The sequence below is a fragment of the Carcharodon carcharias genome, chromosome 1, assembly GCF_017639515.1.
Source record: "Carcharodon carcharias isolate sCarCar2 chromosome 1, sCarCar2.pri, whole genome shotgun sequence".
Lineage (NCBI taxonomy): Eukaryota > Metazoa > Chordata > Chondrichthyes > Lamniformes > Lamnidae > Carcharodon > Carcharodon carcharias.
The window spans coordinates 69020950-69048145 of NC_054467.1; the positions used below are offsets into that span (position 1 = coordinate 69020950).

Here is a 27196-nt window from a genome sequence, read left to right on the forward strand (position 1 = left end):
AACCTAAATTAACTAGTTAGGTAGAATTGGGGCAATCTGGTAGTTTGGTCAAACTTTTCACATTTGTCGTGGCTCAGGGAACAGTGGGGCTTGATATTACAGTGCATTATCCCCAGGGCATCGTGATAACATTCCTTAAAAGGCCAAAAGGGACGGCAAAACAGCTAGAGTTCATTGGATAACAAAGGAGTTAGAGATTAGGATGACAATGAAATAGGAGACGTTTGACAGATGTCTGTCATCTTGATAATACAAGGGAGAATCAAGCTTTATAAAGAAGGTGAAAAAGGAAGTAAGAGGGGCAAATAGACAATGCAGGAATAGATTGATGGCAAACATGAAAAGGAATCCAAAGGTCTACTATAATTCTTCATTAGTGAAAGGGTTATCATACGAGTGATGGGGCCAATTAGGGACCAAAAAGGATAACTACTGGAGGAGCAGAAGGCATGACAGAGATACCAATTGAGTATTTCACACCAATGTTGACCAAGAGGACATTGCCAAAGCTATGGTAAATAAGGTGGTTGCTGGGAATCTGGATGAAATAAAAATAGAGCAAAGGTACTAGAAAGGCTGGTGGCACTTCAATTGTAAAATCACCCTCTCTGAATGGGATGTATCTCAGGCAGCTGAGGGAAGAAAGAGTATAAACTTCAGAGGTGCTGGTCATAATCTTCCAATCCTCCTTGGTTAAAGAGGTGATGTCAAAGGTCTGGATGACTTCACACCTTATAACCTTGTTCCAAAAAAAGGGGAGAGGGATAAACCTGGCAATAACAGGCCAGTCAATTTAATGTCAGTGGTGGGGACTCTTTGAAAAACAATAATTCGGGAGAAAACTAACAGCCGCTTGGGTGAGCATGGACTAACAAACACGAGTTAACATAGATTTCTTAAGTGAAGTGCCTGTTTGACTAACTTGATTGAATTTTTTGATGAGGTATGAGAGGGTAGATGAGGGCAACGCAGTTGATGTTGAGTATGCTGACTTGCAAAAAGTGCATGATAAAGTACCACGTACTAGGCTTTTTGGCAAAATTGAAGCCTGTGGGACAAAAGGAGCAGTTGCAGCATGGATACACAATTGGCTAAGGAAAAGAAAGCAGACTAGAAGGAGATGGGCAATAACGTTCCCCAAGGCTCAGTACTGGGACCATTGCTATTTTTGATATAGATTAATGACTTGGGCTTGTGGATACAGGGCACAATTTTGAAATTTGCAGATGACACAAAACTTGGAAATTAGGAAACCCTGAGGAAAGTAGTAATGACTTCAAGAGGACGGAGACTGGTTGGTGCAATGAGCGAGCAAGTGGTAGATGAGATTCAACGCAAAAATGTGAGATGCAATACATTTTGGTAAGAAGATGTTGAGTGCCTATACATACCTAATGGTATAATTTTAGAGGGGACTTAAGAACAGAGACACCTAGGGGTCTTTGTGCACAAATCTTTGAAGGTGACAGGACAGGTTAATAAAGCAGTTCATAAAGAGTATAGGAAGGATCCTTGGCTTTAAATTGATGCATAGAGTTCAAAAGCCAGGAAGTTATGTTAAAACCCAATAAAACACTAGTTTGGTCCCAGCTCGAGTACTGTGTCCAATTCTAGGCAACACGCTTTAGGAAGGGCATGACGGTTTTGGAGAGTATGAAAAAGAGACTTACTGGAATGGTAAGGAATGGAATTAAGCATTACTGTTATAAGGATAGACTGAGAACCTGGGGTTATTCTCCTTAGAGGAGAAAAGACTAAGGGAGATTTGACAGGTGTTTAGAATCATGAAGGGTTTAGATAGAATAAATAAAGAGAACTAAAAAAAAACATAAGGAAAAACATTTTTATGCAACAAGTGGTTGGAATTTGGAATGCACTGCCCATTATGGTGGTGGATTGGATTCAATAGTGGCCTCAAAAGGAAATTGGATAAATACTTGGAGACGACAAAACTGCAGGGATATGGAGAAAGACTGGTCAAGTGGAACTGACTAGGCTGCACTTTGAAAGACCTGGAACAGGCTCAATGGGCTGAATCGCCTCCCTTTGTGCTGTACTACTCTATAATATTGACTCTTAATTAGTAAGGCCACACTACATTCATTTTCATTCTTGCTGTGGTGCAAGTTTTACAGTTGTGGATATTTAGGTTTTTTTATTAATTCATGGGATGCGGGCATCATTGGCTAGGCCAACATTTATTGCCCATCCCTAATTGTCCTGGAGATGATGATGGTGAGCTGCCTTTTTGAGCCGCTGCAGTCCTTATGGTTTAGGTACACCCATGGTGCTGTTAGGGAAGGAGTTCCAGGATCTTGATGCAACGACAGTGAAGGAACGGCAATATATTTCCAAGTCAGGATGGTGAGTGACTTGGAGGGGAACTTCCAGGTAGTGGTGCTCCCATGCGTCTGCTGCCCTTATTCTTCTGGATGGTAGCGGTCGTGTGTTTCGAAAGTGCTATCTAAGGAGCCTTGGTAAGTTTCTGCAGTGCATCTTGTAGATGGTACACACTGCTGCCACTGTGCATCAGTGGTGGAGGGAGTGAATGTTTGTGGATGGGGTGCCAATCAAGCAGGCTATTTTGTCCTGGATGGAGTCAAGCTTCTTGAGTGTTGTGGGAGCTGCACTCATCCAGGCAAGTGGACAGTGTTCCATCACACCTCTGACTTGTACCTTGTAGATGGTGAACAGGCTTTGGGGAGTCAGGTGGTGAGTTGCTCACCGCAGGATTCCTAGCCTCGAGCCTGCTCTTGTAGCCATAGTATTCATATGGCTAGTCCAGTTTATTTTCTGGTCAATGGTAACCCACAGGATGTTGACAGTGGAGATTCAGCAGTGGTAATGACATAGAATGTCAATGGGCGATGGTTAGATTCTCTTTTGTTGGAGATGGACACTGCCTAGCACTTGTGTGGTGCTTATGTTACTTGCCACTTGTCAGCCCATGCCTATGTATTGTCCAGGTCTTGCTGCATTTGGACAGTATCTGAGGAGTCATGTATGATGACAAATGTGCAATCATCAGCGAACATCCCCACTTCAGACATTATGATGGAAGGATGGTCACTGATGAAGCAGCTGAAGATGCTTGGGCCTAGGACACTGCCCACAGGAACTCCTGAAGTGATGTCCTGGAACTGAGATGGCTGACCTCCAATAACCACAACCATCATGCTTTGTGCTAGCTATGACTCCAACCAGTGGAGAGTTCCCCCCGATTGCCATTGATTCCAGTTTTGCTAGGGCTCCTCGCTGCCACACTTAGTCAAATGTGGCCTTGATGTCAAGGGCAGTCACTCTCACCTCACCTCTGGAGCTCAGCTCTTTTGTCCATGTTTGAACCAAGGCTGTAATGAGGTCAGGAGCTGAGTGACCCTGGCAGAACCCAAAATGAGCATCCGTATCAGGTTATTGCTAAGCAAGTGCCACTTGATAGCACTGTTGATGACCACTTTGATCACTTTACTGATGAGAGCAGACCGATGGGGCAGTAATTGGCTGGGTTGGATTTGTCTTTCCACATTGCCAGGTGAATTCCAGTTTTGTAGCTTTGCTGAACAGCTTGGCTAGGGGCGCAGCAAGTTCTGGAGCACAAGTATTCAGTTTTATTGCTGGAATATTGTCAAGGCCCATAGCCTTTGCAGTACCCAATGCCTTCAACCATTTTTCACGTGGGGTGAATCGAATTGGCTGATGACTGGCATCTGTGATGCTGGGGACCTTTGGGGGAGCCCGAGATGGATCATCCACTCGGCCCTTCTGGCTGAAGATTGTTGAAAAGGCTTCATCCTTATCTTTTGCACAGAGGTGCTTGGGCTCCCCCATCATGAAAGATGGGGATACTTGTGGAGCCTCCTTCTCCAGTGAGTTGTTGAATTATCCACCACCACCATTCACGACTGGATGTAGGATTGCAGAGCTTAGATCTGATCCCAGTCTTGACAACCAATTAAAACCACATTTCCACTAAAAGGTTAAACATCATATCCTCCATTTTATTTGTTGCCATGAGCTCTGGGACTTGATGTCTAAAGCTTTTCACATAAATAACAACTGTGACACTTTCCTATGCCTCAGTGCTCATTTTTCATTCATTTTATTATTCATTCTCCTTAAATATTTTACTATTTGACCTAAGGTATATCTCCACACCAACCTCCCTAGGTTCATTTATTTGGACTGATTTGAATAATCATAGTAATCATTCTACAGTGCAGTGACTCATGGACAGCTGCACTGAAGGTGTTAGCTTTGGAATGAGACTAAGCTTGCACTCCACCTGCCTGGTAGGTGGTGTCAAAGATCTCAGCTTCCTCTTTGAATCTCCAATCTTCTACAGCTTTTCAAATTGGGCAGAATACAATTATATGACAAAATATGAAATCTTTGGTTAGCCAAACCTGTAGTATTGAATTCCTTAACAGTGCATGCAACCTTATTGTATTGCACTCCTTTACATGTCAGATTTACCATGCATTAAAAGGGAATATTTACTTCCCCAAACAAAGTCACCCTTGTGGCTGATTGTGAACAAGTATGTGTGGGAACAACCTGATAAAGGCCTAGTGTGACAGTGATGTCTTTCAAGATTCAGCTTGGCAAGTGGTGGTACTGACATGCCACATGCTTTCTGGTGAATATTGTGGTCTTGACCCAGATTACCCTCTGTGCCCTGGATCCCTTCAGAGCTTCATCAAAATGATGTCTGCATGGAGGAGTAGGTTCATCATTTGGGGGTGGGGGGGGCAGTTGAAGTGGATGAACAGGAGGTTTGTTCACGTGAAGCCATAAGTCATGGTATGTATGGAATCCCAGAGCCACCATTTTGGTGGCACAGGATATAGCCACTATGGTGATAGATGAGACTGGGATGCTGCTTGATATATTTGACTTGGAGTACAACAAAATCAGTTGTTGCTTGGTTTGTCTTTGTAAAAGTGTTCCCAACATTGACACCAATTACCAAATATTAGTGAAGAGACCTTTGCAAGACTGGCTTGGCTGAGTGCTCAATTCTTGCCCAAATAGGATACTTGGGTCATTGCTGATAAGTTTAAAAAAGAGAAAAAAAATCAGCTGGACCCAAGTGATTGTTTACTTCAAATGAAATTAAGAGTTGACTATATCTCATGGCACCAGGATCAGCATGGGTAAGCTAGCAGGCTCCCTCATCTGAAAGAGATTAATGGTCCAGTTGGGTTGCAGCTTTGATCACTATTTTCCGGTCCTAATCCTTGAGTTACCAGAGATAACTTTCTAATGAGTTAGCAAGTGATGAACCTCCCCACACACCACCAAAAATTTACTAAGTAAAGGTATTACCTGGTCCACTGCCAGGCAAGTAAGACTAGGCAGTTATATGCTCAATTGTGCATTAATTTAGCTGAGCTCAGCAGTGACACCAGCTGGGTTAATCGTTCATCTGAAGCTTTGTACCTGTTGACTAGATCATTATCAGATTTACTCCAGTGAAGCCTTAATTCCAAGGTTCTCACCCATGATCATTATCCAGTAACTCCTGCTGGAAGATGCATGAAAATTGGTTGAGAACAGGAATTAGTTCAGCTGTGACAGCCTCCATCTGAGCTGACTGCCAATATTAAGCTTTGAGGCTCACACATAAAGGTAGCAGAGGGCTATTGCTTCTCATGCAGTTGTAGACCAGGAAGAGCTTGCACCTTCAGGAGAGGAAAGGGAAAACAAAATTGAGCAATTTACTATTGTGCAAAGGATGGCAGAGCTTCACTGAAGTAAACATGAGCACAGCTGTTTACGATCTAGTCTGTATTACGGGCCTCAGCTTGATCATTCAGGCCCTACTGCCTTCACATACTGTGCTGGAGCGACAGCATGCAATGTGTGGAGAAATAATGTTTATATTGGTATGCTGCAAACAAGCTAATCTGCAATAAAAGGTCAACATTTCCTTCATAAACTTTTGGATTTGTCTAAATTCATGCACCATAGGTTTCATGCCAGATGTGGTTTCATGCACAAATACCTTCATTCCAATCTTCTGACTAGATTAACAGCAAGAACTTGTAAATCCATTCCAAGTGTATAAAATGTTTCGATGAGAACATCCACTGCAAGGTAATGCAGTATCTTTTTTTTTTTAAAAAAGCGCTCTGTTTTTTGAAATTATAACAATCAGGAATTCATAGCTTCCCAAATAGAAACACCTGCTTTAAACAATTTTTCCACTCAGCACTTTCCAATGTGGTGGGGCCTCAGTCCACCACAAAGTTTTTAACCAGAGAAGAATTCGAACAATGCAATTTCATACTGGTTTTGTGTTTCTGTTTAACCAAATTGTTGCAATCCCCACGGGCAAACCATAAACCAAAATAGTCAGTTTTGCCAAATGACTCCCGAATGAAGAAATTACCAACGAGATTTCACTTCTTGTAGCTTTTACTTCAGTACAAACCAGAACCAATGCAAATTAAACCTGAATTAACAAGCAAATGATACTTCAAATAAAAAAGTAACTTTAACTTTATATAGTCAATACTACAAGCATACTGCTTACACAATCACAAGCATTCCCTTTCAGCACATACAGCATTACATAGTTACATAGTTCCACATTATGCTGTTGTTTATTCATGCAGAGTAGGTTATGCGTCCTATCCAACAACAGCTTTCACCACCAAGTTTTACGGGTATGATTATCATCAGCAAGGTATACTCCACAAACCCTCTCTCCCTCAGGTCATGACAGTCTTGGTGGTGTAGTTTTCCAGGGTACCTTTTCAACCAACAAACAACATCTCGGTTCATGGTTTGGCCACTTCTGGAAAAACACCTAGCTCAGCTATTTACACAGCTTTCCAGGTTTTAGAACTTTTTAGCCAGCTCACAGTGCCTCCAGAGCTCCTGTCTCATCTGCCAAACAGAAAAACTGGTGTCTGCCCGAGAGAGATTTGCTTCTTTGCCTCAAAAATTCTGTGTTCCTCTTTCTGCCAGCTTTCTTTGTGTCTGCATCCATGCCTTCACTTTCCTCTGCTTGTAGCTCTCCTTTGTATTTGGCCACACAGCTTCTGTCTCAACTTCCTTCCTGTTGGTACTGTTTCCAGGTCATGGGTCAAATGGACCAATATTATCCAAGAAAATTACAAGTGATTCCTTTACAATCAATGTAAGCTCTTAAAAAGTCCTTCTCAAACATTTTTTAAAAAAACTACAGATTCCACAGTCATTTTAAAGAAATAACTAATTTTCCTTATTATACTACTTCCAGGTCAATGGCTGTGACAATATACCAAGGATCATTTTTAGTATAGCCCTTCACAAGGCTCAAAATACAAGAGTGGAGCAATTACAGAGAACATTTTCCAAGCTTGTACTGAATGTACATGAGAGAAATAGCAAGATGGATTAAAGCATTAAATACGGAAATAAAAGCAGAAAATGCATGGAAAACAAAACAGGGTCATCAGCTTAATGGACTCTATGGCTGGTTGTAACTTCCACACCACAATGCCCATAAACAATAATCTTGGCACTGACCAGGAACTGAACTTGGGATCTTCCTAATCTGCATTACATACCCATTGAGCTACTATGGGATCCTTTAGCTGCTAATATATTTTTATGTATTTTTTCATATGGTTTACTGGATAGTCAATCACTGAAAACATAAGCCACTTCAAGACAATTTTAGATAATGTCTGAAAATACTAAACATTTATTCTTGGCATGGACCATATGGAGTGTATCAGCTCTGCAAATTGTCTGTTAATACTATCCAAGGTATAGTGATATAGTAGCACATCAGTGGTAGTTTGTTAGTCATGTTACAGACAAATACCACTGTTTGCCTTCTCATTCCTCGTTCCTTCTATTGCCTCATTTCAAATATCATTATTGAATGAAGAATTTATCATTTCTGTAATCCTTGGCTTCACTTATCCATGAAAGGTAACTGGGAAACTGTAGTTTTCTTCTGCACTATTCTGGTTGAACAAACCTTTCAAGTTCTGACTATGCTATATTCTGCATCTGCATAATGCTAACATCAGACAATGAAATATTACAGAAACAAACAGCAACCAAAGAAAAAGCTGAAAGTAACTATCTTTAATCCAAGAGTTGTCATAATGTTAACGAACCACAGCAATATAAAATGGGACAAATGAGGAAATGCCATTCACACAATAAGTCTTAGCCCTTCCCTCCCCAATAATAGAAACATAAAATCTTGACAGCAAACTCAGTTTGACCCTTTATTTGTCGTTTAATTCCAAGAAAACACCAAGCCTTTGCCATATGTTTTGGTTGCCTGCAGATGCATCTGTCCATGATAATAATGGTAAGAGTGACCATCGCACAGTTCTTGTGGAGACAAAGTCACGTCTTCACATTGAGGATACCTTCCACTGTTATGTGGCACTACCACCGCATTAAATGGGATAGATTTAGCAACTAAATAATTCACCTTTTGTTCCATGTTGTTCTTTCACAGAGTGCTGACTCTTGTTCTGCTATTAACACGTTCTGCTTTCTTACCTTTATGCAACTATCAGCACCTTCTTTAGCCCTTACCACTACCATTAACACTCCCTTTGTCTTTTTGTCCATGACATCTTTGTTCACCTCTCCTTAGCCCCCACCTATCGCTGGCCTTCTATCCAGCTTCACCTGCTCCACCCCCCAAAACAGTATAAATTTCATCACATTTCTACTTCTCTTTAGCTCTGAAGGGTCATACAACTCAAAACATTAACTCTGTTTCTCTCTCCACAGATGCTGTCAGGCCTAAGTTTCTCCAGTATTTTCTGTTTCTATTTAAAATATGGAACATTTTTTCTAAAAAAACATATAGCAAGTTCCAAAAGTCTTAAGAGAAGACAATGATTTGCCAATCACAGCAGTTATTTGCTCTTTTCCATCACTATTTTGGCCAGTTAACGGAAGAACTTCAATTAGAAGACCAAAACTGTTAGACACCATATGGTTGATACAATGCCAGCAGCCTCCATGAGTCACGCACCATTTTCTGTAACAACATTTTTTTTGCAGTTGCTCAGACACCAAAACTAATTCATACTATTGCCAGGAGAGTACCCAAGTTTATGCAATGCTGCTGGAAAATACTGTTGTAAGGGGAGACAGTGGCATAGTGGTAATGTCATCAGACAATTAATCTAGAGGCTGAGGTTAATGCTCTGTGGACATGGGACCAAATCCCACCATGGCAGATTTAAATTCAATTAATAAATCTGGAATGATAAGCTAGTCTCAGTAATGGTGATCATGAAACCATTGTAAGAAGCCATCTGGTTCAGTCATATCCTTTAGGGAAGGAAATCTGTCATCCATACTTGTTCTGGCTACATGTGACTCCAGACCCACAGCAATGTTTGACTCGTAAAGGCCCTCTAAAATGGCCCAGCAAGCCACTCAGTTGTATCAAACAGCTATGAAGTCTAATAAAAGGAATGAAACTAGACAGGCCATCCAGCACTGACCTGGGCACCAGAAACAACAATGGTACACCAAATCCTATCGATCCTGCAAAGCACTCCTTACAAACATCTGGGGGCTTGTGCCAAAACTGAGCACGCTGTCCCACAAGCTAGTCAAGCAACAGCCTGACATTGTCTGCAAGATATGATTCCATGAGTATGACCATGACCCAGACACCACATTCACTATCTCTGGGGATGTCCTGTTCCACAGCAGTACAGGCTCACCAGAGGTGACAGCAAAGTGGTATACGAACATCTGGGTGCTTGTGTCAAAATTAAGAAAGCTGTCTCACAGACTAGTCAAGCAACAGCCTGACATAGTCACACTCATGGAATCATATCTTGCAGACAATGTCCCAGACACCATCAACATCCCTAGATATATCCTCTCCTACTGACAGCAGAGGTGGCGACACAGTGGTATACAGTCAGGAAGGAGTTGCCCTCAAAATTGACTCTGGACCCCTTGAAGTCTCATGGCATCAGGTCAAACATGAGCAAGAAAACCGCCTGCTGATTACGTACCACCCTCCCTTAGCTGATGAATCAGTGCTTTCAAGTGGTGTTCAACATGGGTGGCAAGGGTGAAGAATGTACTCTGGGTGGGGGGTTCAATGTCCATCACCAAGAGTGGCTCAGTAGCACCATCACAGGCCAAGCTGTTCAAGTCCTAAATGACATAGCTGCTAGACTGGGTCTGCAGCAAGTGGTGATGGAACCAAGAAGGAAAAACATACTTGACCTCATCCTCACCAACCTGCCTGCTGCAGATGCATCTGTCCATGATAATATTGGTAGGAGTGACCATCGCACAGTTCTTGTGGAGATAAAGTCACGTCTTCACATTGAGGATACCCTCCACTGTGTTATGTGGCACTACCACCGCACTAAATGGGATAGATTTAGCAACTAAATAATTCACCTCTAGCAACTCAAGACTAGGCATCCATGAGTAGCTGTGGGCCATCAGAAGCAGAATTGCATTCAATCACAATCTGTAACCTCATGGTTCAGCATATACCCAACTCTACCCTCATCATCAAGCCAGGAGATCAACCCTGGTTTATTGAAAAGTGCAGAAGGGCACACCGGGCCCAGCACTAGGCATACCTAAAAATGAGGTGTCAACCTGGTTAAGGTACAACACAGGACTACTTGCATGCCAAACAGCGTAAGCAGCAAGTGATAGACAGAGCTAAGCAATTCCACAGCCTATGAATCAGATCTAAGCTCTGCAGTCCTGCCACATCCAGTCATGAATGGTGGTGGACAATTAAACAACTCACTGGAGGAGCAGGCTCCACAAATATCCTCATCCTCAGTAATGGGTGAGCCCAGCACACCAGTGCAAAAGATAAGGCTTAAGCGTGCACAACAATCTTCAGCCAGAAAAGCAGATCGGATGATCCATCACAGCCTCCTCAGCATCGCAGATGCCAGTCTTCAAACAAATCACTTCACTCCATGTGTGATCAAGAAACAGCTGAAGGCACTGGATACTGCAAAGGCTGTGGGCCCTGACCATATTCCCGCAATAGTACTGAAGCCTTGTGCTTCAGAATTTCCACACCCCTAGCCAAGCTGTTCCAGTACAGCTACAACACTGGCATCTACAAGGCAAAGTGGAAAATTGCCCAGATGTATCCCATCCACAAAAAGCAGGACAAATCCAACCCAGCAATTACTGCCCAATCAGTCTACTCTCAATCATCAGTAAAGTGATGTAGGGGGTCATCAACAGTGCTATCAAGCTGCACTTGCTTAGCAATAACCTGCTCACTGACGTCCAGTTTGGGTTCGACAGGGTTACTCAGCTCCTGACCTCATTACAGCCTTGGTTCAAACATGGACAAAACAGCTGAACTCCAGGGGTGAGGTGAGAGGGACTGCCCTTGTCATTAAGGCTACATTTGACAGAGTGTGGTATCAAGGAGTACAATAGGGCTTGGCCTAAATAGCCAAGTGGTTATGGTACTGGGTTTGTAACCCCAAGATCAAGAGTTCAAATCTCACAATGGCAAACTGTGAAACATGTAACTTCATCTGAAACAGATGGAAACAGGTTTGTACTCGAAAGAGTATCAAGGAGTACAAGCAAAACTGGAGTCAATGGGAATCAGGAGAAAAACTCTCCGCTGGTTGGAGTCATACCTAGCACAAAGGAAGATGGTCGTGGTTATTGGAGATCAGTCATCTCAGATCCAGGACATCACTTCAGGACTTCCTCAGGGTAGTGCCCTAGGCCAAACATCTTCAGTTACTTTATCAATTACCTTCCTTCCACCATAAGGTCAGAAGTGAGGATGTTCGCTGATGATTGTACAATGTCCAGCACCATTCACAACTCCTCAGATACTGAAGCAGTCCATGTTCTAATGCAGCAATATCTGGACAATATCTAGGCTTGGGCTGACAAGTGGAAGTAAAATTAGTGCCACACAAGTGCCAGGAAATGACCTCCAATAAGAGAGAATCTAACCATTGCCCCGTGACATTCAATGGCATTACTATGACTGAATCCCCCACTATCAACGTACTGGGGTTACCATTGACCAGAAACTGAACTGGAGTAGCCATATAAATACTGTGGCTACATAAAGCAGGTCAGAGGCTAGGAATCCTGTGGTGAGTAATTCACCTCCTGACTCCCCAAAGACTGTTCACCATCTGCAAGCGCAAGTCAGGAGTTTGATGGAATACTCTCCACCTGCCTGAATGAGTGCAGCTCCCACAACACTCAAGAAGCTTTACACCATCCAGGACAAAGCAGCCTGCTTAATTGGCATCCCATCCATCACCAACACACAGTGGCAGCAGTGTGTACCATCTACAAGAGGCACTGCAGCAACTCACCCAAGGCTCCTTCAAGAGCACTTTCCACACCTGTGACCTTTACCAGCCAGAAGGACAAGGGCAGCAGATGCATGGGAACACCACCATCTGCATGTTCCCCTCCAAGCCACACACCATCCTGCCTTGGAAATATATCGTCATTCCTTCACTGCTGGGTCAAAATCATGGAACTCTCAAAGCACTGTGGGTGTACCTACACCACATGGACTACAGTGGTTCAACAAAGTGGCTTATGACCATCTTCTCAAGGGCGATCAGAGATGGGCAATAAATGCTGGCCTAGCCAGCAACACCCACACCCCGCGAAAGAACAAATAAGTTGCAATTTTAACAAATCAATCACTAATCTTTTTCTTGGTGTCAAAAACTTATAAATTTACATGCATCCTTATTTTTATCCTTACGTTTCCTCATTTTTTTCAGATTGATTTTAGTAAGAGTGGAATCAAAAGGAACTCTCAGCAATTGGACGTACAATACTATGCTAATTCCTTTTGATCAAACAATCTCATTTATATTGTAAATGTGTTTCACCAGCTGGAGAAAATACCTCCAATACCAGCCTCAACACTGGTTCTATCCTCCATTGTGAACTATCCTTGTCTAAGTTCAACCTCCTCCTGGGGTTTCAAGTCAGACTGACAGTAATGGGAACCTTAGTTTTTAACCCAAAGATGCTGACCCTGCTGGGCTGCGGTTTTGTTACCAGTGAACTCTCACCCCTCACACACATTCATCATGTCAACAAATGCCAACAGGCTATTCAACCACAAGAATATTATAACAAAACCCAATTCTGACCTCAGCTAATATTCACATGCATACTTTTGCAATAGGAATGAATGAACAACAATTAGAAGCAGGAACCTTATTTACTTTCTCACCCCCTAGGCTGAGAACATACACAAAGTATTCATCCACCACAATTGTCACAATGGAAGCAACCTTAGGAGACACATATTAGCAGTCTGCTTATCATTGGGGCCATCAGTCATTCGGGGAATTAGGGAGCTCGGTGAAATGTAGTTAAGGCGCGGTCATTCTGAACTTTTATCTTTTTAGTAATGCTCTTCTAACAAAATACTATTCTACCTGTCCCATGATACACAATGGAATGTAACTTCAAAATAATTATCGATACTGGTTTAAAGAAAAAAAAACTTTATTTCGTAAGATATATTTGGAAGTGAGTCACCAAGTACAAAGATCACAATGTGTCCTTCAATTGATTGTTTTTCACTGACAAAGCCATCAGTGAGGGATCTTGCTGACATTCAGAATCACCTTGAGTTTCACTCTCACTATCTTGTTGGATTTCTCATGGTCAATTTGAAGTATCAAATCCTTGATGCAGTGTGGTTTCACTGGCATGGCTATCATGTAGCAACTCGTCCACGTGGCCATTGTTGATTTACTGGTTCTAGCAAGCTATATGATCATAGGTGGCACTATAGCAAAGCTGGATCCTGTCCTTGCCTGTCTTCTCCATACTCCCATTGCCAGCAGAAATCAATAGATGCAAATAGTGGCCCCAGCTGATTTTTCACCCCCTAGCCCATGTTCAGTAAAGTAAGTTGAGGCAATACTACCCTAGCCTGGATCAATGAACTCAGCACAGGTCATAGACCTCAAACTTGGAATCTTCCAGACTGTATGATTCAGCAATTCATTGGATAATCTCACTGAGCCATTATGATTAGTAAGCTCAACAGCATTATATGAACAATAGATAATTACAGGTGAGCTATAATACAGTAGTTCAATTAAGCGATATCACATAGGCTATGACAGCATTAAAAGCAAAATACTGCAGATGCTGAAAATCTGAAATGAAAACAGAAAATGCTGGGAAAACTCAGCAGGTCTGGCAGCATCTGTGGAGACAGAAACAGAGTTAATGTTTCAAGTTTAATATGAATCTTCACCAGAACTGGGGAGATAGTAATGTGATCTGTTTTATGCTGTTGAAAAGTTGGGGGGGGGGGGGGGGGGGGGGAGAGAGTGGGCGGGCAGTAGAGCAAGATAGGCAGTCAGGGAAGGATAGGTTGGATGTCAGGAGAGATTAAATGACAAAGATGTCATAGAACACAGGACAAAGGAAGTGGTAATGATAGTATTAAAGATTAAAGCAGATGTTAGTATGTTAATAGTGGAATAAAGGTCAGCACTGTCTGAAAGCAAAATAGCAGAATGTGTTAACATGATGTGTTAATATGGCCATGACAACAAAGCTGGATCAACTTAAAAACATCATTTCATCTGACATTGTGCCCTGAATTTTCACTCCTGGTTTGGAAGCACAGTCGGGACATTTCCCAACTCTGCAAACCTGAACTGGTAGAAAAAGTGCCCCAGAAGTTGGGACTTTCTTTCCAGGGTGGTGGGGTTTACAGTATGGCTAAACTTCATTACGGACGTCATTTTAAAACAAAAAACTTCTCATTCATAAAAACCCACTCATTATATTAACATTCCTTCCGCTATATAATCCCTTATAAGAACACACATTTCATCCAAGTGCTTAATCTCCTATAAAAACAAGCACCGGAAACATTGGAATTCATAGTCCCACTTCAAAGAGTCTATAACCGCTTGGTCAAACAAACTGAACAGGAAGACACCCCACTGTGATAAAGTTAGTTTGTGAAATCAATCATGTACCACAAATCCAGTAATGATAGCCCCCAGGCTTTATGTCAACAGATAGATCAAAATGGCATTTTTTCAAACAGTTTTTTCAAAGATTTAATGGGCAGGAGTTTTAAGTGTAACAAGTCCCACATCTACAATGTTCCCGACAGTAACTTCTAGTTTTAGCCATATTGTCAAGGGAACACCATGCTTGCTGGTTCTAATAGGGCAGGTGTGAGATAACCTAGAATTAGGAATTAGTTTCATCTCTTACAATTACCCTTTATTTATAAATGGCTTATGAATTTGGACTGTGGACACAAACAAATGGAGGGAAAGAAGGGAGGGAGGAAGAAAGAGAGAGAGAAAAGAGTTGAGGCAGCTAATCTCTCTTGTTCACCATGAAGAATGTGGGTGAGAGCTCGCGCTCAGGTGAAGAGACCAAATTCATAAGGATTTAAATAGGGCAAGATGATGTGCATAGCTTTGGCTCAAGCAGGCCTGTCCAACCTCTTTGCATGGTCAGGGGTGGGGGGCACACATTTCAAATTTTCTCTCACTCAGTGGGGTCGAAATGGAGCTTTGGGAAGAAAAGGAAACAGAATCAGAGGAATGGAAATTTATCATGCTATCACTCCAAACAACAAATCTGCACCTCTATGAACAAGATTCAGATGAATCTTCTTGCCTTCTCCATACCATATTGCTCAAATCTCCCATGTGTTTCTCCAGGGACCCTGCTGAGCCATCTACGCTCCTGCCTGCTCCCCAAAACATGTTTCTCCAGCCTTGGTGGGTCTGGCTCCCAACCCCAGCCCAACCCATGCCCAGCTCCTGACCACGTCTCCCGACCCTGGCTCCCCCTCTTATTTTTAATTCATCCATGGGATCTGGGCTTTGCTGGCTGAGCCAGCAATTATTGCCCATTCCTAGTTGCCCTAGAGAAGGTAGTGATGAGCTGCCTTCTTGTGCCACTGCAATCCATGTGGTGCAGGTACTCCCACAGTGTTGTTAGGAAGGGAGTTCCAGGATTTTGACCCAGCGACAGTGAAGGGAACGGCGGTATATTTCCCAAGTCAGGATGGTGAGTGGCTTGGGGGAAGAACTTCCAGGTGGTATTCCCACCTATCTGCTGCCCTTGTCCTTGATGGCAGTGGTTGAGAGTTTGGAGCCTTGGTGAATTCCTGCAGTGCATCTTGTAAATGGTACACACTGCTGCTACTGTGCATTGGTGGCGAAGGGAGTAAATGTTTGTGGATGTCGTGCCAATCAGGCGGACTTTATCCTGGATGGTGTCAAGCTTGAGTGTTGTAGGATCTGCACTAATCCAGGCAAGTGGGGAGTATTCCATCATACCTCTGACTTGTGCCTTGTAGGTGGTGGACAGGCTTTGGGAAGTGAGGAGGTGAGATACTCATGACACGATTCCTAGCCTCTGACCTGCCCTTGCAGCCACAGTATTTATATGGCTAGTCCAGTTCAGTTTATGGTTACTGGTAATGTCCAGCATGTTGATAGTGGGGGCTTCAGTGATGGTAATGCTTTTGAGGATCAAGGGGTGATGGTTGAATTCTCTCTTGTTGGAGACGGTCATTGCCTGACACTTGTGTGGTGCAAATATTACTTGCCATTTGTCAGCCCAAGCCTGTGTGTTGTCCAGGTCTTGCTGCATTTGTACATGGACTGCTTCAGTATTTGAGGAGTCGCAAATGGTGTGGAACATGTTTGTCCCCACTTCTGACCTTATGATAGAAGGAAGGACATTGATGAAGCAGCTGAAGATGGTTGGGCTGAGGATGCTACCCTGAGGAACTCCTGCAATGATGTCCTGGAGCTGAGATGACTGACCTCCAACAACCACAACCATCTTCCTTTGTGCTTGGTACGACTCTAACCAATGGAGAGTTTTCCCCCCGATTCCCATTGACTCCAGTTTTGCTAGGGCTCCTTGATGCCATACTTGGTCAAATGTTGCCTTGATGTCAAGGGCAGTCGCTCTCACCTCACCTTGAGAGTTCAGCTTTGTCCATATTTGAACCAAGGCTATAATGAGGTCAGAAGCTGAGTGACCCTGATGCAACCCAAACTGAGCATCAGTGAGCAGGTTATTGCTAAGCAAGCGCCACTTGATAGCACGCTTGATGACCCCTTCCATCACTTTATTGATGATTGAGAGCGGACTGCTGGGGCGGTAATTGGCCGGGTTGGATTCATCTTGCTTTTTGTGTTCCTGGTCCCAACCATGGCTCCTGGCCCGCTCCAGCTCCCGGCCCCACAGCCGGCCTGCTCCTGACTCCCAACCGTATCTCCCGAACCACACCTGGATCCCCCTCACAACCCAGCTTCAAGCCCACTCTGGCTTCCAACCTCGCACTCGGCTGCCCACCTGGCTCTTCCCCCCCACCCTCCCACCTATGCTAGTGAGCTTATGAGCAGCAAAATACAGGAAGAAACCAGCATGTGATTGGATAAGCAGCTTTACAGCATCTTTCAAATTCAAGTCTGCTACATTGTGGACAATGCTTGGCAGGCTGAATAGAGAGGTGTTGTGGGTCTGATTCTAGCCCATGGACTGCCTGTTGGACTGGTCTGGGCTAGAGACAGGAATTTCCAGGATATCCTTCATTGTGGAAGTCAGTTTGGGGATTACAAATCCCCTGACTGGAAAAGCAAAAAGGAAGCAAGCCATCAAGAGCTATGAATGGTTTTGGATTGGTTCCTAGGGAATGAAGTGTCCACTTAAGAGCAAAATATAACCATGGAGGGAGATTTTCCGTCATTTTAAAAGTTAAATGGGGGAACTCTTTTCTAATTTAGAGTATAAGTTGCCTCCTGAATAGTGTTTAAATAGTGTTACTTTTAGTTTGTTTTTAAATTGAAAGTCTTAAAATCTGAAATCGAATCGTGTCATCCTTCCAGTCACTGGAAATTCAAATAGCTTTTTCCAAGTTATTGGTCTCAAATTTCTCTGGATGTCTCCAGCACAAAAGACATTGCGTGTGTTTAGACTTGGTCAGACACTTGAAAAGATTTACATTGGAACCATATTTGGTGTCATATTTGAATATTCTTACAAAGGGAGCAAGAGAAGGAAAACATAAATCTCCGTAACTTGCATTTCTAGAGCACTCATCTTCTGTAGAAAATGTTGCAAGGCATTTTAAGTTGAGAAACGGTTAAAAGGGGAAGCTGACCAGGTGAGAAAGGGAGGCAGGGAGGGTTACAATATGTTGTGACTAAAAGGACAGGAGGAGACATATTTTGAGCAAATTTTTGAAAGCAGCATTTTATCTATGGAAGAGTTCCAGACAACAAAAGTGCAGTAACTGAACAAGCAACCACCAATATTGAATGGAGACATGGAGTAGCTCTGTGTTAAATAAATGTTAAAGGGGCGTAACAAGGTTGTAAGCCCTTTAGGACTCTGCTTACTTCTACACTCCTAAGTAGGATAGTCGTTAGTTGGCTATTAAACTAAGGTGTATAGAAAGTACCAGGATGTTTTCAAGCAGCACGGTAGCACACAACTCATCATAAAAGGTTCAAGTATGAGCATACACCATACCCCAATGAACTGCCATTACACCAGTTGTTGGTATAGGACTTTAACAGAATCTGCTTGCCTCTCCATAGCCCAGTCACGGTAGCACTCATCTACTGTACAGGTCCTTCCACAGCAATGAATTCAAAATCCTTGATCTTATCCACAAATTCATCCATGGCATCAGTCCTCCCTTTGCAACATCTTCTAGCTCTATGTTCCCAGTCCTTGTCCTTCAGTCTTCTGACTCCGGCCCTATTGAGCATTTCTCCTCTTAATCCCAACACAGCAGGAGTATGTTCAAACAGCTTTGCCCTATTCTTTAGAACTTCCTCCAAACCTCTCTGCTTTGCTAACCTCCTCAAAATGTGTGTCTCACCATGTTTTTGATAATCTCAGGTAACTAGTTTTTCCATTACTCTGCTGTGCAATGCATCAGGATATTTACTATATTCTAGAAGCAATAGAAATGCAAGGCGTTGCTATTGAAGAAAATGTTCCATTATACAGCCTATGTTTTCAGCAAGAGAGCAGCACATAAAAGATGAAGTGGAGGAGATTAACGATGGAGCCTATTTCAGGTGCAGGTTCAATAAAGAGTGCAGGAGAGCATGCCAGGGGCAGCACCAGGCATATCTAAAAATAAGGCAACAACCTGGTAAAGCTACAACACAGGACTACTTGCATTCCATACCGTTGGCACAGCATACAATAGACAAAGCTCAGAGATCCCACAATCAACTAATCAAATCCAAGCTCTGCAGTCCTGCCACATCAAGTTGTGAATGGGGTGGACAATTAAACAACTCACTGGAGTAGGTGGCTTCACAAATATCCCCATCCCCAATGATGGGAGGGCCCAGACCATCAATGCAAAAGACAAGGCTGAAGCACTTGCAACCATCTTAAGGCAAAAGTGCCAGGTCAAAGATCCATCTCGGCCTCCTCCTGAGGTTGCCAACATCGCAGATGCCAGTCTTCAGCCAATTCAATTCACTCCATGCAATATCAAGAAACGTCTGAAGGCACTGGATACTGCAAAGGCTATGGGTCCTGTCAACATTCTGGCAACAGTACTGAAGGTTTGTGCTCTAGAACCAGCTACACTATTCCAGTCCAGTCCTGGCTTCTACCCAGAAAAGTGGAAAATTGTCCAAGTACGTCCTGTCTACTAAAACCAAGACAAATCCGACCCAGACAATTACTGCCCCGTCAATCTACCTTCAATCATGAGCAAAGTAATGGCTGTAGTTGTTGGAGGGCAATCACCTCAGTCCCAGGACATCACAGGAGTTCCTCAGGGTAGTGTCTTCAGCTGCTTCATCAACGGCCTTTAATTCATCATAAGGTCAGATGTTCACTGATGATTGCACAATGTTCAGCACCATTCACAACTCCTCAGATACCGAGGAGTCCGTGTCCATATGCAGCAAGGCCTGGACAACATTCAGGTTTGGGCTGACAAGTGGCAAGTAACATTCATGCTGCACAAGTGTCAGGCGAAGTCCATCTCCAGCAAGAGAGAATCCACCCATTTCCCCTTCACATTCAATATCATTACAATTGCTAAATCCACAACTATTAACATCTGGAGATTTCCATTGACCAAAAATTGAACTGGACCAGCCATATGAATACTGTGGCTACAAGGGCAGTTCAAAGGCTAGGAATTCTGCGATGAGTAACTCATCTCCTGACTCCCCAAAGCCTGTCCACCAATACAAGGCACAAATCAGGAGTGTGATAGAATACTCGCCACTTGCCTAGATGACTGCAGCTCCAACAACACTCAAGAAGCTTGACACTATCCAGGACAAAGCAGCCTGCTTGACTGGCATCTCATCTGCCACTTTAAACATTCACTCCCACCACCATCAAAGCACAGTGGCAGCAGTATATAACACCTACAAGGTGCAGTGCAGCAATTCAGCATCGCCCAACAACCACCTGCAAGTTCTCCTCCAAGCCACACACCAAACCTGATTTAAAACTATTGCCATTCCTTCACCGTCACTGGGTCACAATCCTGGCACTCCCTTCCTACAACATATGGGCAATAGTGGTTCAAGAAAAGTGGTTCACCACTACCTTCTCAAGGGCAATTAAGGATGAGCAATAAATGCTGGTCTAGCCAGCAATGCCCACATTCTGTAAACAATTTTTTAAAATGTGATGGTATAGGCAAAGAAGTAGTAATTAATGGAGGTAATATGCTGTATAATGTTTACATTACAAAAGGTATGAGCTGAACTAAGAAGCAAGAAAGTTACAATAAAAAGCTGGTCCAAGAGGGGAATTTGAAAAGTTGAAGAAGGTATGTTACATACCTTACAAACCATGGACTGAAACTCTTTAGCTGCTAAATGACACAAGGCTGTATGACACATGTTAAAGGGTAATAAAGTCAACAGTGATGCAGGATTTAAGCACATGGTACCATGTGGTAGATATGACCCATGTTTCACCTGGGGAGTGGGTAACTAGGATATATATATATATACATATATATATATATATATATATATATATATATACACATATATATATATATATATATATATATATATATATATATACACATATATATATATATATATATATATATACATATATATATTGCACATTGTATAATATACAGAAGTATTGAATCTGAAAAGCAGTATATATTATTTCAAAGTAAATTCCTCACTTCCTATTACACCCTCCTTACTAATGTAAAACATTTGATTCTGCTGCCATGTGATATACGGCAAAACTTGTCATCCTTATCACCGTGAGAGTTATGGCAAACACAGGCTATAATGGCAAACGTTCAAGGGAGGAATTAAGAAACTGAAGTCTGTCTTAGAAATAAATTATATGGAATGGGCATGATGACATAAACTGCTTGAGTTTCACTCTCATGACTTAATGTGCTTCAAACATCATTTATCCTCAATCCAAAATAAATATATCAAGGTGCACGTCAAGGATTGGTAATTTACACAAAATAATCTTACTGGCACCAGCTTCCTTATAACTCAATTGGTAAATGCGGTGAGTCAAAGAGACCAGAATGATCAGAAGCAAGATACTACAAAATGCTACAAAAACAGAAAATGCTGAAAATGTGATGAAAGGTGAAACCTGAAATGTTAACTATGTTCCTCTCTCCACAGGACAAAAGAAAAATCAGTAAAACTGAAAGGTGCAGAACAACCTAAGCATTAACAACCATTCAATTTACAAGATCTACAGGTGTAATTATATTATGATAATCACAATTGGTACATTTTGTGTTATGTGTTGATCCTTTCTTTTTATTCTGTTAATACAGCACACTAAAAAGGGTTTATTCAAAAGTAACATCTTTCAACTTATTTTTTGTCCACTTTGATAGGCCTTGTTAGGGAGACACAAATGAGAGATTATAAAGAAAGATTGTCTGTGGTATCATCAGGTTTAAACATGTATTTCAGTTGGGTGACAAAACCGGAGGAGCTGGACTACAGAAAGGTTCATAAAATTCTGCCAATATTGATTCTATTTTTCTCTTTTTGTGGGAAGACACAAACACACATTCAATAACAAAATGAAGGGATTGGAGTATAGGAGTGAAGAAGTTACACTGCAATTATATAGGGTCTTGGTGAGAACACATCTGGAGTACTGTGTACAGTTTTGGTCTCCTTACCTAATGAAGGATATACTTGCCTTACAGGAGATCCAATGAAGGCTCACTAGACCAGTTCCTGGAATGAGGAAAGGATGAGAAATATCACGAAGTTTGTGGATGACACAAAAATAGGTGGGACAGCAAATGATGAGGATGACAAAAATGGTCTACAGGCAGGTTAAGAGAGTGGTCAAAAATGTGGCAGATGGAATATAATGTGGGAAAGTGTGAGATTATGCACTTTGGCAGGAAGAATAGAGGAGCTGAATATTATTTAAATGGAGAAAGACTGAAGAGACTTGCATCTCAGAGATTTTGGGGGGGGGGGGGGGTCCTCATGCATGAATCCTAAAAAGCTAGCATACAAGTTCAGCAGATAATAGATAAGGCATATGGAATGTTGGCCTTTATTTCAAAGGGAAAGGAGTATTTGTTTTTTATTCATCCATGGGAAGTGGGCTTCACTGGTTGGACCAACAATTATTGCCCATCCTTAGTTTGCCTTGAGAAGGTGGTGGTGAGCTAGCTGCCTTCTTGAACTGCTGCAGTCTATGTGGTGTAGGAACACCCACACTACTGTTAGGAAGGGAGTTCTAGGATTTTGACCCAGCGACAGTGAAGGAACGGTGATATATTTCCAAGTCAGGATGGTGAGTGACTTGGAGGGGATCTTCCAAGTGGTGGTGTTCCCATCTATCTGCTGCCCTTGTCCTTCCAGATGGTAGAGGTCATGGGTTTGGAAGGGGCTGTCGAAGGAGCCTGGGTGAATTCCTGCAATTCATCTTGTAGATGGTACACACTGCTACTACTTGCATCGGTGGTGGAGGGAGTGAATGTTTGTGGATGTGGTGCCAATCAAGTGGGCTTTGTCCTGGACGGTGTCAAGCTTTGAGTGTTGTGGGAGCTGCACTCATCCAGGTAAGTGGGAAGTATTCCATCACACTCCTGACTTGTGCCTTGTAGATGGTGGACAGGCTTTGGGGAGTCAGGAGGTGAGTTACTCATCACATGATTCCTAGCCTCTGACCTCTCCTTGTAGTCCCAGTATTTATATGGCTAGTCCAGTTCAGTTTATGGTCAATGGTAACCCCCAGAATGTTGATAGTGAGGGATTCAGCGAATGTAATGGGAAGTCTTGCTAAAACCACACAAGGCACTAATTAGACCACACTTAGAATACTTATCCAAGGGGATATATACTGGCATTGGAGGCAGTCCAGAGAAGGTTCACTAGGTTGATCGCAGGGATGGAGAGATTTTCTTATGAGAAGTTGAGTGGGTTGGGCCTGTACTCATTGGAGTTTAGAAGGATGAGAGCTGACCTTATTGAAACATATAAGATTTGTTGGCAGCTTGACAGGGTAGATGCTGAGAGGTTGTTTCTCCTTGTGGGACTATCTAGGACCAGAGGGCATAATCTCAGAGTAAGGGGGCACCCACTTAAAACAGAGATAAGGAGGAATCTCTTCTCTGAGGGGCATGGAATTCTTTGGTGCAGAGGCTGGGTCATTAAGTATATTTAACACTGAGATAGGCAGGTTTTTAAATCAGTAAGGGAATCAAGGGTACTGGGGAAAAGGCAGGAAAGTGGTGTTGAGGGTTATCAGATCAGCCATGATCTCATTGAATGGTGGTGCAGACTCAATGGGCCAAATGGCTCCTAAGTCTTATGGTCTTATGAGGGGATTGTCCTGAGGAGAAATTAAGGAGCCTAAACCTATACTCCCTGGAGTTTATAAGAATGAGAGGCAATCTCACTTAAAACATGTAAAATTCTTAAGGGATCTGACAGGGAGGATGTTTCCCATGGCTGGGCAGACTAGAAATAAGGGTCACAATATCAGAATAAGAGGTCGGTCACTTAGAACCGAGATTTGGAGAAATTTCCTCAAAAGGATTATAAATCTTCAGAATTCTCTATTCTAGGTGATTGTGGATGCTCAGGCATTGAACATATTCAGGACAGAAACTGATAAATTTCTGGATACTAAGGGAATCAAGTATTGGGCATAGGACTGGAAAGTAGAACAGAGGTAGAATCTTATTGAATGCTACAACTGTCTTGAGGGGCCTAATGGCCTACTCCTGCTCCTATTCCTTATGTTATTAAAAGGATAACAAATAGATTCTTTTGGGGAGCTCCTCTGATGATCTGAAAGTAAGCAAAAAGTACTGAGCTATAAAGACCTAGAGCTGTTGATGTGAGTTCCTGTATTTACTAAAGGTTATGACTTTGTGTGGCCAGCAGATGGGAGTGCTACAATTGGATGATGTCACTGGACTAAGGAAGGATAGAAATCAGCCAAGATTCCTTTTCCTAATCTCTACAAAATGACCTGTATAGGATGTATGCCTAGTGTGCAGGTAGGTTAAGGAGAAGATTGAGTTTTGAGTCTTGCCTGTCTGACCAAATAGCGGCTGACACAAACTGTCCAGATTTACATTTGAAGAGTGGTCAGTTACAAGATGGACCAGAGGTATGCAGGTGACCAAAGAATCGTATTCCAGTAACACACAGGAAAGTTGGAATGGAGCAAATTACATTCTAATAAAGTAAAATACTGCAGATGCAAGGTAAAAACAGAAAGCACATTGAAAGACACAACCCCAATCTTCTGGTCGCTTACCATTTCAATTCACCATCTTGCTCTCATGGTCACGTTTCAGTCCTCAGCCAGCTATAACGTTCCAGTGAAGACCAACACAAGCTGGAGGAACAGCACCTCACCTTCTGAATGGACACTTTACAGCCTTCTAGACTCAACATGGAGTTCAGTAACTTCAAACCATGAGCTCTGTTCTCCATTTTGATTTTTTTTTTAATTAAGTGCCAGTCTGTATCTTGTTCTTGATTTCAGACTGAGCTGGCCTTTACTCTGCTATTAACACTTACTCTGGACCTATGCTTTGTTTTTCACTATAACCATTACCACTCCCTTTGCCTTTCATTCCATTACATCTTTGGTATTTAATCTCCCCTGGCCTCTAACCCATCCTTGACCTTCCTTTTTGTTCCACCTGACTCCCCCATTTTCAACAGCACAAAAATGAACACCATTTTACCTCACTACAGTTCTAAAGAGTCATATTGGATTTGAGACATTATCTCTGTTTCTCTCCACAGATGCTGCCAGACCTGCTGTGTTTTTCCAGCACTTTGTTTTTATTACATCTGAAGAAGATTGTTCAAGGTAAGAGGTGCAAACCACAATTTAAACTCAATGTGCATTAAGCAACGTGCAGACTTTCCTTGATTAGCTGAGGAGTAAATTCACTGCCTAGTGTGGTATAGAACTGAATTTTCACTCCTAGGGAGGTTTTATGAGGGTGAAGGCAATTGCTGCAGTGAGGTGCAGCCAAGGTTGCTGGGATTCAGGAGTTGTTTTTGGTCCCTAGAAGGATCCCTTCATTTTTTTCTATTCAATGCTGAGCTTAGTAATTACTTTTTGGAATGAGGTAAATGTGTGTTTCCGAAAAATTGTTGAGTACAGTTATGAAGGTGAATTGGAATCTTGATAAAGACCCAATCAAACTGTGCTGAGTTGGCTGACGGCTATCCAACAATTCCCGTTGAAAACTATACATGTACTGACAAGACTGTGCTCACCGATGTTTTATCTCCCTGCCTGTTGTCCAGACTAAAAGAATAGTAACTTAACGGACACATCACACGTGAAAATAAGTCAGGATCTTGAGAAAAATTGGAGTAACTGGGGTGGGGAGGTGGGAAGATAGACGCATGCACTGGCTGGACTATTTCCTTGGAATTAATAGCACATATCCACTGGATAAACCTACAATAAATCTCTCGCAATTGTTAGTTCTACCGCTATTATCACCACATGTATCAATGACAGAAACTTACCGTAGCCACTAAAGAGCCTAAATTCTGTTAAAAACATCCAATCAACCAAGGTACTGACGCATAAGATAATGAGCAGGCGCGCACAACTTGGAGAGTGAGGAGGCGGAATCTGAACCCCACTTTCAAAGGCGAGTTGGAAACTGTTAAAGCGTCACCTTTGATCTTGGTGCTGTTTTCCCAATGACTCAATTAGTTTTACAGCCTTGGAGCCCCTCCACACAACACTGCCAGAGCCACGAGCTGCCCGCCGCTTGTCAGCGGGGCCGCAGCTGCCGGCGTGGGGAACTGCACCCAGAAACAACAAGTTAGTCAGTCTAAGATCTCCTGAAAAAAAAACACATCTATTGGGGATTTGATGTAGTCGGCGCATTTAAAAAAAAACATATTGCGAAACACGCCATCCCGTTTAGTTAAAAAAGAACAATGCTCTTATTAATCTAACCCTTAAATTTGAATGGAATTATCAGACCTGAAGAAAAAAGTGACAGGACTTTTAACCAGCCAACAAAAAATAAAACAACTCAGTCACTGATGCCTCACATCTGGTAAAACTATTCTTTCCCAATGACCTGAAGAGAATGAGGGGACACGCCGGGAAAGTCGCTTCGCCGTCGCCACCTTTTACCTGCTGAGACGACGCTGAGCCGCCCGGCAGCCGAAGGGTTGTGTCTGGAGCCGGGGTCCCTGTCGATCGCCCCTCGCACCTCCTCCTCCTCTTCCTCCTCAAACCAGGCTTCCGCCATCATCATACGGAATATATTAGCGCACAGAGCAGAGGCAGCACTGCCAACACAACCCAATGAGAGCAGCAGCGAGTCCGCCCAACACTCACACTCAGTCAGGCAGCGACGACAACCTCCACCTCCTTCACTCCTACCTCAACACTACACCGGAGGAAGTGGCCACCTTTCACCAACTTCCGAAATATTTCACTGCCAACAGGAAACTCGGGAGCTAAACCAAAACAAAAGGTGGCGGTAGCGTTTGGAGCCAATTTTCAACCAGCCCGGAACGTGACAATCAACTGAGGAACTTCTCTAGATCGTTGGCAGAGATTTATCTTTGATTCTGACTTTAACGTACAAAAACAAAATCACAACGTATTTCTCTGTGAAGTAACACATTTGTGGTCACAAGGACTCAGAACTAGTTGTATTGTGTAAAACCTTTGTAGG

At 42.7% G+C, this 27196-nt stretch overlaps 1 protein-coding gene across 7 annotated transcripts in view; it reads right to left on the reverse strand.

Moving 5' to 3' along the window:
- The window catches only part of sh3d19 (SH3 domain containing 19), a 202115-nt gene extending 175204 nt beyond the window's left edge, over positions 1–26911 (reverse strand). For 2 of the 7 annotated variants that reach the window (XM_041190073.1, XM_041190088.1), the window contains exon 1: positions 26647–26911. In XM_041190073.1, the coding sequence (XP_041046007.1) occupies positions 26647–26770 (124 nt within the window). In that variant the 5' untranslated portion in view covers positions 26771–26911. Of the gene's footprint in view, positions 1–26021; positions 26226–26646 lie in introns of those variants that run through there. The other 5 variants (XM_041190096.1, XM_041190081.1, XM_041190047.1 and 2 more) reach the window with 4 other exon arrangements.
- Between the last annotated feature and the right edge of the window lie 285 nt (positions 26912–27196).